We start from the raw sequence: 10,580 nt of genomic DNA on the forward strand, positions 1-10,580 counted from the left end.
GCAGCTGGAGTGTCCCTGTAACATGAAGGCAACCCAAGCAGAGCGGGCAGGGTGGAAAGTCAGAGCAAAGCCTTAAAAATAACGGGGAATTTGTGTGCTTGGGCTCACTGGCACAAACCTCTCACAAAAGTAGGGTTGACTGCACTGAGACAAGAAATGTTTATTTGGAGTGGCTACAAGCAGCAGGACGGAACAAAAAAAAACACTTTTTCCTCAGATTTCACACTGCTCCCTGGCCCAGGTACACATCCAACTCAGTTCACTTTGCTCACAGAAAATAAACATAGTTCAAAGGACAAGGGTTATAGACCTAGTTCTGTAAGCCTGCACATAATTGTTATTTTCTATTCTATAAATCCTCCTAGACTAAACAAGCATTTTAATGATTTCTTGGGAAAAAGAAGCTTATTTGTCAGCTAGAGATGTAAAGATCACAACCCTCTCCTATGGGTGATTGCACCCACATAATACATTCCCAAAATAACCATCCCACCTTGTTAGTGCTCAGCCAGCTGTATTTGGTTTTTTAAAAAGATAAGAAAAGAAACAAACCTATTTGGCTTTAACAAAAGCTCCTTTAAACACCTAAAAAACACCTCTTAATGCAGAGTTACATATTTTTGCATACTAAATTTTCTGTCTTGAGCTTTCCTCATGAAGCTGCATAATTATTTTCAAATCTGTGGAGAAGGCTGCTGTGCTTTAGGAGTTTTTCTGTGGAATTTTGATTGTCACCTGGGGGTAAAAAAAAAAAAAAAGGAAAGTTACAAGTTGTTTTCTTTTCTTTTCAGGGGTATGGTGAGAGGCAGGAGAAAAAACCAGCGTATCCCAGTCGGGGACAGGTTTGGAGATTGGGAAAGCTCAAGGTTTGGGTTCCAGCTCTCAGCCCAGCCCACGCCAGTGGCACAGAGCCATTCTGGAGCTGCAGCAGAAGGTTTGGGAAAGCCTTGGATGCAGGAAATACTCACATTTTTCACCTCCACATAGGCCTCCAGGCCGTACTCCCCCAGCTCCCTCCCGTTGCCAGAGGCTTTGTAGCCCCCAAAGGGAGCCTGGGCACCGAACACGTCGTAGCAGTTGATCCTGGAAGGGAAAGGGATTCCTTTGGGAATTTGGTGGGATTCCTGCCTTTGTCCATTCCCTCAGCCAGCAGCATGGAGCAGCACTGGGATGGAGCAGGCAGGGCACAGAATGCACCCACAGCTCCCATGGTCCAGGGCCAAGTGTCCAGTGTGCACCCTCAGCTGTGATTGCCAGGGTTCCCCACCCTCCCAGCAGGAATTCACCCCCAATATCCCATCCATCCATCCCTGCCCTCTGGCAGAGGAGCCATTCCCTGTGTCCTGTCCCTCTAGCCCTTGTCCCCAGTCCCTCTCCAGCTCTCCTGGAGCTCCTTTAGGATCTGGAAGGGGCTTTAAGGGCTCCTTGGAGCCTTCTCCAGGTGAACACCCCCAGACAGGCACTCTCACAGGAGAGATGGTCCAGCCTAAATAAATAAATATCTATAAAAAAATAAGTATACATATATATATCTATAGTCAAAAATCTAGCAAATAGCTGTAGTCAAAAATCTAGCAAATATCTATATCCAAAAATCTATCAAATATCTATATCCAAAAATCTGTACAAATCCATCCAAAAATCTATTTTAACATCTTTTAAATATATATATATTAAAAATCTATAAATATCTATTAATAATAGGAAATCTGCAAATATCTATACAAATAAAAATCTGTAAATATTGATAAAAATAAAAACCAATTAAAATACCCCCAAAAAATAAACACCTATAAAAAACCACACCCAAATGTTACCAAGTTCCCGTTACACCTGAAGTTCTGCCATGACCCTGAGCAAATCCCAAGTAAAACCGGTCCCAAAGAGAGGCCCAGAGTGCCAGGGGGTGCCAGGGGGTGCCAGGGGGTGCCAGGCTCACCAGACCGTGCCAGCCCTCAGGCTCTGGGACACGAAGTTGGCTTTGTCCAGGTCCCTGGTGAACACGGCGGCTGCCAGGCCGTACTTGGAGTCGTTGGCTCTCTCGATCACCTCCTCGATGGTTCTGAACTTGAGGATCTGCATCACCGGCCCGAAGATCTGCAAGAGCCCAGCACAGAGTGGGAACAGGAACAGGGCTGGCAGTGCCTCAGCCCCTCGAGGGCCAGGGGGGATCAATCTGACAGCGTGTCCTTAGAAGGCTGATATGGTACATTACATTATATTATATTACATTACATTATATTATATATCATACATTATATTATATAGATTATACTGTACAATACATTATAATATATATTATATGATAATGTATAATATAATAATATTATAATATTATTATTATAAAATATATTATATTTATATTATATGATTATAATAATCGATAATATATATTATATAATAATATATATTCTATATTATATATTATTATAAAATAATTATAATACATTATATACATTATAATATATTATAATGTATATAATATATTATATACATTATCCTATATTATAAATTATACTATATTATATAGATTATATTTTATATCTTATATTATATATTCTAGTCTGTATCCTATTCTATTCTATATTATACATAATATTCTATATCATATATTCTACATTATATTAAGTTATATTATTATATATTTTATTATATTTAACGCTTTATTCTCTATTACATTATATTTTGTGCTTCATTTTCTATTACATCATATTTACATAATATATTATATTACATTATATTATCTGATATACATTATAGAATATATATTGTATAATATATATTACGTGTAATATATATTACGTGTATCATATTATATATGATGTGTATATTATATATGATGTGTATCATATTATATATATTATATATAATATATAATGCTATACTAAAGAATTCAGAAAGGATACACACAGAAGGCTAAAAGATACTAATGAAAAACTCATGACTCTGTCCTCACAGTCCGACACAGCTTGGCCCCTGACTGGCCAATAGGTAAAAACAATTCACATGAAACCACCTGTTGGATGAACAATCTCCAAACCACATTCCAAAGCAGCAAAACACAGGAGAAGGAAATGAGATAATATTGTTTCCCTTTTTCTCTGAGGCTTCTCAGCTTAATAAAAAAAGCTGTTAATAGATATAATTTGAGATTTAAAATACTAATTAAGACCGCTTAGTTCCTTCCCCTAAGTAAAACATTTCACAATAAAATAATGTAATTTTATCTATCATGCAATAAACCTCAACAGCTCATTAACAAAAGATATCCCCCTAAAAGAAATAAGTTATAAAACATTTTTAAAACACTGCTCCACCTCGTTTTAACAGATGTTCATAGAACACTCTTACCTACATCTCCCACTGCAAGCTCAAGCAGCCCTGAGGTGCTGCAGCACTCACCTCCTCCCTGGCAATGGTCATGCTGTCCTGCACGTCCCCAAAGACAGTGGGCTGGATGAAGTAGCCCCTGTCTGCAGCGGGGTTGCCACCACACAGCAGCTTGGCTCCCTCCTTCTGCCCCGTGCTGATGTAGCCCAGGATCTTCTTGAACTGCTCCTCATCCACCTAAGAGCCAGGAGGGGACAAACAGCTGCTGTGCTCCAGCAATTCCTCATTGCCACAGGCTGCCAAGCAACCTCCAAAGGGAAATGGCCGTTTTGGAATTGTCCCACTGGGTAATTAACTCCTCCCTCCTGCACCAGTGATAATGGGCTCAGTTCAAATTAGGTTAATCAATAGAGCCAAGGGTACTCCCACTGTAATCCACACCATGACTGAAGATTGGGACAATTGCATGAGATAACAGCTCAGGGCTTTTCCTGCTCCCACCTGAGGCCCCTGCTCGGTTTTGAAGTCAAAGGGGTTTCCAACCACCCTGGCCTTGGCCTTCTCCACGCTCCTCTCCACAAACTCGTTGTAAATGTCCTCCTGCACGTAGGTCCTGGAGCCAGCACAGCAGCACTGTCCTTGGTTGAAGAACAGGGCAAAGTGGGCTTGATCCACAGCCCAGTCCACTAGGAAGAGGGAGAGAAAACAAATAAGCAAACAAACCCAAGCAGACCTGTGACTTTTTTAGCACAATTATCACAGAGACTGCTGGGGATTCAAAGTCCTTTCAGTTGACAGCATTTGCCATGGGTTGGTAGGACAGGAGTTGCAGATTTCATTCTTTATTAAAGCACCCCAGACCAGAAAAAAACATCTAACCTGAGGCAGGTTACAGTTCCCATTGGAAATTATCAGGTGTGAAGGATGAATTTTCTTCCTGACTTAACTGCTATATAAAAGCAAGTGTTGGCTCATCGAGACCAAAAATGAGTTTATGTGCAAGGAATGAGGGAAGCAGGACTTGACAGGAGAAGAAAATAGTGGGGTGCTCCAAGAGAAATGAAAAGAAAACTGGGGCAAGGACTGGAGGAAGGTACTGAAACAATTTTGTTTGTTTGTTTGTTTTGTTGATAGCTGAACTACCCAGCCCTGGGAAAAGAAGTGGGAGTGGAGGAGTGCTGGTACACAAATGCAGCAGCTACAGCAGGAGGCACAGCAGAGTGGTGGTGTCAGGGCTAGAGCCTCACACAGGAGACCTTTCCTTCCTTTTCCTTTCCCCTCCAGCTCTGGAAGAAGCCAAGGTAAAAGGCACAGATCAAACATTGCCCAGCAGCTACTCACTGTCTGCATCAGACATGATGATATTTGGGCTCTTCCCTCCAAGCTCCAGGGTCACCCTCTTGAGGTTACTCTCTGCTGCAGCCTTTTGGATCAGGTGTCCAACCTGCAGGGTGAGCAGAGCAGGTGTTGGAATTAACTCCCACATCAGCAAGAGGGCTCTGGGTTAACATCTCAGTCAGCATTTAATGTTAATCCTCATTGTCAGGGCTTTGAGTCTGCCCAGAGTTTCACCTCCAACAAGAAACAGCTCAGGGGAAACAATAGGAAATATTCTAAAGAATCCAATCAGAACAAAAGAGTCTTACCTATTCCAAATATACATCTCACAGCCTGGAATGAGCTTTGAATGAGGTGGGGAAGGCAAAGCACCTCCAGTATTTTACCAGCTATGAGATATTCCGTGGTCCAGGGCTGAGGGGGCTGCCTTACCTCCGTGGAGCCGGTGAAGGCCACTTTGTCAATGTCCATGTGGGAGGAGATGGCAGCTCCTGCCGTGGGCCCGTAGCCAGGGATGATGTTCACCACGCCCGGGGGGAATCCGGCCTGGCAGTGCCAGCAGGACACAGCAACGTTATTCCTTTTACAAACCAAGGCTTTCCTCCCCTCCTGTGCTTGTGATACTCAGGAGATCTCCCATCAGCAGCAGCCTTTACTCCTTTGATTTCTCCTTTGATTTCCCAGGGCTTTATTTTAATGCTGTTTGCAATAACCAGGACAATTCCTCTTCCCACCCCACATGCCAAGCACAATTTGAGGGTGTAAATACACATAGAAATACAGATATATGTTCAGTTTCTGATCACCCTGAAGTTCATTATCTAATCAAACCTCAGAGTCCTTCCCTAATCAAGACTTACATCATCTGCACAATGTGAATATGAACAATATATGAACAAGAGAGGGTTTTTTGATAAATCAACCCAGCCTTCCTGCAGACAGCCCTTCCCTGCTCCTGTCTCCAGCAGTGATGGAATCCTGGCCTCCTCCTCACCTCTTTGATCAGACTGGCCACGTAGAGAGCACTCAGGGGGGTTTGTTCTGCCACTTTCATCACAACCACATTCCCAGTGGCCAGGGCAGGCCCCAATTTCCATGCCTGCATCAACAGTGGGAAGTTCCACTGAAAAACAAGGAGAGATTTGCTGGTGTGAACTTGAAAGTTTCTGATTAGTCAGCCATGAACTAGTGAGCTCCACTCAAATCAGGAATTAGAAAAGAGTCTTGGATTTTTCCTCATCACAGAAAATTCTGGAATTAATTCTAGGCAGGAGTTTAAACTTAATTGTGGATCTGAGTCAGGTAATCCCTATAAATGGGCTTAACCCCCCCCCCCCTTTTTTTTTTTTTTTTAAATCAACAGATACAAAGTAAACCTCAGTCAGAGCCCATGAAATCAACAGGCAGTTCTGCACTGTCAGGGTGAGGTAAGAACCCTCCCAGCTGGTGCAAGCCCAGCTTTGTTTGCCCCTGGGAGGAAGCAGTGGTTGCCAACAGAGGGGAACTTACAGTGCAACACTGAATTCTTGCAGCCCTGCAGGAACTGCTGCTACACTTTACTCACAGGGATGATTTGCCCACAGACTCCCACGGGCTCGTGTCTTGTGTAGCAGAAGAAGTCTCCATCTAATGGGATGGTTTTGCCATGGAATTTATCTGACCAGCCTGCAAAGTATCTGGAAACAACAACAGTTTGGTCACTGGAATTAAAATAAAAAGTCTGCTGCCAACAGAAAATAAAATAGTCTTCCTCTGTTTCAGTCACTTTGGACACAACTCTATTCAGGTATTTCCCAAACAGGTGATTTAAAGAATGGACAGTAAATAGAAATATTTGTGTGCTAACAGATCACCACCACTTGTGTGACTTAGGGAAGTCAGAGGAATTGGAGCAAAAAGTAGAAACAAAAGATACAGTAGAAGCAAAAAGTAAACCCAAAGTGTATGATATGAAACCATCAGTCAGACCCAGATCCTACAGCCCCTGAATTTGGAGGTAGCTGAACCTGCAGAGACTCAGGACCATGGGCCAGCTGTGGCTGTGGCCTCCAAACCCACCTGAGACATTTGACCACCATGTCCAAATCCACCAGGTAGGAGATGGCGTAGGGTTTGCCATTATCCAGAGTTTCCAGGGCCTGCAAAGACAGCAGAGTTTCCTGAGGAGATGGGGAGAACTCACGTGTGCAGCCCTGAGTCAGTTCTCTGTTTGCAGCCTGTCCTGTCGGCCTTTTGCTCTCAGCTCCCCAGAAGTGCCTCCCCACCCTCTGTGAGTGTGTCCCAGGTGTGAGCTGGGGGTGAGGCCCAGCCCAGCAGTGGCTCCCAGCCCCCCGTGGCTCCCAGCCCCGCGCTCACGGCCAGGTAGGCGCGGTCCCTCTCGATCAGGTCAGCCAGACGGTTCAGCAGCTTCCCGCGGTGAGATGCATCCATCCTCCTCCAGGGAGAGCCCAGCTGGAACGCTGCCTTGGCTGCCTTCACTGCCTTGTCCACATCTGCCTGCGGGGGAGCCCAGGCAAAGGGTGAGGAAGGAGTAACCAGCTCCCCCTCCCTCCCTGCAAACAACAAAAGCTCTCCCTGCTCTGCAGGAGAAAACAGCCTGCATCCAGGCAGCTCAAGAGGCTGCTCCTGCCAGGCTCCTGGGGGAAAACCTGCAGCCTTGGCAGCTGTCCTGCTGTAAGGCACTCCTCAGTCCCAGGGCAGGGGAGCACACCCTGGGCCCCTTTCCCCACGAGCACCAAGCTCAGCACACACTGTGAGGACACAGCTTTCCCACCCGGGCTGCATCCATGAGGAGGAAGCAGCAGCAATGGCAGAGGAGCAGATGGGTGCAACAGCTGTGCAGCCACAACCTCTGCCTGCGCTCAACCTCTGTTATTTCAGCTACACAGAGTGCAAATATCAACAGGTTATTTCTGCAATGCCACCTGCTGGGTTAATATTTGCATCCTAGAATGAGGCATGGGAAAAGCTCTGGAAGTCTACTTTGGGCACTTTTTCAGAATCCAGTCTTGGGTTTTTTTCCTTGATCAGCTGTCCTCTGCTCCATGTCCTGACAGGGCATTTGCTGGTTCCTACTTGGTTCTCTGTCCTGGCTTGCTGCAATGGTCTCGCCAGGACAAGCCAGGTTGCCACAGAAAAGCAAACAACAAAGCGTTTTCCTCACTCACTCCTCCCTTGGGGAACACACACAGCTTTCCAGACTGTAGAAAAAAACCCCAAATTGCTGGGAAACACCACCTCAGCTCTGCCACAGACTCCCAGGAGGGCCTTGCATAAGGCAGGTGATGATTACATGACTTTATTCCCCATTCCTTTTTTTCAAAAGCAGTAGTCAAGGAAGGACACAAGCATCTGTGTTTGCACAGATCAGACACTGCTGCAAACACGGAGCTGCCCAGGTGGGACATGGGGTGGTGCCTCCCTCTGCAACCCCTCTGGACCTGCTCCCATGGAGAACAAACCCATCTCACCCCAAGAGCATTTACCTTATCGCCCTCGGCCACCTGGCAGATGACTTCTCCCGTGGCTGGGTTGATGGTGGGGAAGGTTTTCTTGCTGACTGCATCGTGCCATTCGTTATTTATGAAAATCTGCAAGGAAAAAGCCAAGCAGGATGAGCCTTTGAGCCAGATCCCAGGGAAATCAGAAGCTTTGCTTCTTTGATGGCATCTGAGGAGCCTGGTTAATTAAAAGAGCTTAACTTGACTTGTGTGGGCTCCAAACCTGCAGCAATACGAAGGAGATACTTTAGCCTTAAAGCACACAACACAGCCTCGAGTGAATAAAAGAATTCACAGCTCAGCAAACAGCACGTGAGTTGGAAGAGGTTCTCATCTTGGTAGGTCCTTGCAAAATTTGGAAGCCTGGCTGGAGCTGTGCAGGGACACTGGGAAACTCAGGAGACTGAAGAGTGGGAAAATGCTTTAGGCATGGACGCTACAGTGAGTTGATTTTTGTCCATTGCACCAAAACTTTTACAGCATTTCTTATGGTCTTAGGAGTCTTAAGGGTCTTTTTCCAATCTAAATGATTCTGTTATTTCCCAGATTAACCAACTTTAGGCTCCCCATACACCAGAACCAGGTGCTAACAGCAGCTTTTTACCAACTCTTTCTTTCTAAGGGTAATTTTTTTTTTTTTTCAGGTCTGTGGCAAAAGAATGGGAGTACAAAGATCGTGCTACTCGCCAAGGAGTTGCAGAACACCCAGACAGCCACCAAGAGCCTGGGCACAGCCACCGGGGAAGGAGTGGCCGGGTGCCTTGGAACTCTGCCTTCCAGCGGCACCTCGCACAGGTGATCCCACAGGATTTTCCTGGAGCAAGGGTCCAGTCTCTGCAGATAACCGGCCAGGCACCTTCCCCTCCCTCCCGTGCCCTTCCCCAGAGTGTTCTCCTTATGTTGTTCGCACCGATGCGGGATTGCTGAACCCCGAGAGGGGAAGGGGGCAGAGCCGGGTGGCGATGGGACACACGCCCTGTGCCCGCACCTGCGGCTGCACCCAGGGTTCCTCTTTTGCAAAGCTTTGGGCCCAAATCCCCGGCTGCTCCGGGCTCAGCGTCACCCCGGGCTGGCCCAGCCCAGCACGGAGCTCGATCGGCCGACACGGAAGCCCCGAACCCCCGGCCCAGCCCGGTGCCCCGGGCTCCCAGCGCGGCCCTACCTTGTTATAGGCGATGTCGGGGCGCGGGTTGGGCGCCGGGATGGGGGAGGCGGCGGCGGCCGAGAAGGGAGCCCGGAGCAGGGCCGGGCAGAGCCGGGAGCCGCGCACCACCGCCCGCAGCATGCTGAGCTCAGCTGGGCCGGGCCGGGCCCCGCAAGCCGGGACAGCCCCGCTCCGCCCGCCCCGCTCCGCCCGCCCCGGCACCGCTCGGCACCGCCCACCTCGGCTCGCTTAGGCACGGCACGAGCAGAACCAGCTTGGCGTCCTTGGTTCGTATGGAAAGGGTTCGAGCAGCACAGCTCGGCTCGGCTCGGCTCGGCTCGGCTCAGCTGGGCTCAGCACGGTTCCGTTCGGATCAGCTCGGCGTGGCTCGGCACAGCTCAGCACCGTTCGGGTCGGTTCAGCTCTGTTCGCTTCAAACCAGGCTTGGTTTGGTGCGCAGGGGGTCCCTCATCCGTGTCCAGCACTGTCCCTGTCCTGGTCGCTGTCCCGTCTCTGCCATGTCCCGGCCCATGCCCAGGCAACTTTGTGCCTAGTTGCAGGCAACAACTGGGAAAAAAGGGGAAAAAACCCAGAAACATTGCTGCTGTGCTGGTTACTTTTGTAGGAAGGTGATGAGGGAGAATTTGGGGACTTGGACTCCCGGTTCCACGGATGTGCCACCATTACCGTCCACCCAGGCAACCAAAAAACCCTCCCGTGTGTAGGGGCAGTGGAACAAAGCCAGGGATGTGCTTTCACAACAGGGAGTTTCTGGGTGAATGCAAATGAGAGGCTTTGTGAAATCGCTCCCAACAATGGCTAAAGACCTTTTTCTCTGGTTTGTTTTAGACGCCTTGTGCAACTTTAGCGTATCCAAGTGCAGGGAACAGAGGTGTGCTCGGGTTATCATCACTAAGGAAGACACAGACCAAAAATACAGAGAGGTTTTCAACCTCTGAAAAAAAAGACCTGTGGTATTACACTGTATAAGAGACTCAGAGAGGAGTCTGTGAAGGGTGACAGGGATGGCTCTGGTTTATTAAAGGGGACAGAAAAATTGTAGTGAGTTCAGGAATAGTTTCACCCGCTATACTGGACGTCCCAGGTCGCTGAAAGTCTTGCTGGAGATTCCAGCATTTGCACTTTCCAGGCATTTCTCTCCTATTCAGGGGAGTATCAGCCCAGTTGTGCAGGGAGGGACAGCCCAGCCCGGAGAGGGCAAAGCGCCTGTCCCAGGTTATCCAGCAGGACACGGATTAGGCCGTGCA

General features: G+C 47.5%; 1 protein-coding gene across 1 annotated transcript; it reads right to left on the reverse strand.

The window, feature by feature from the left end:
- Positions 1-135: 135 nt before the first annotated feature.
- On the reverse strand, positions 136-9,497 carry ALDH2 (aldehyde dehydrogenase 2 family member). Its single transcript, XM_050980540.1, has 13 exons — positions 9,331-9,497; positions 8,154-8,258; positions 7,024-7,164; positions 6,727-6,806; positions 6,233-6,344; positions 5,663-5,791; positions 5,101-5,214; positions 4,672-4,774; positions 3,832-4,016; positions 3,403-3,567; positions 1,940-2,097; positions 969-1,083; positions 136-735 (listed from the first exon to the last, which is right to left on the reverse strand). The coding sequence occupies exons 1-13, from the start codon at positions 9,451-9,453 to the stop codon at positions 703-705; spliced, it is 1,563 nt and encodes a 520-aa protein (XP_050836497.1). The 5' UTR covers positions 9,454-9,497; the 3' UTR covers positions 136-702.
- Between the last annotated feature and the right edge of the window lie 1,083 nt (positions 9,498-10,580).

Source organism: Serinus canaria, chromosome 15 (genome assembly GCF_022539315.1).
Source record: "Serinus canaria isolate serCan28SL12 chromosome 15, serCan2020, whole genome shotgun sequence".
NCBI classification, from domain to species: Eukaryota; Metazoa; Chordata; class Aves; order Passeriformes; family Fringillidae; genus Serinus; species Serinus canaria.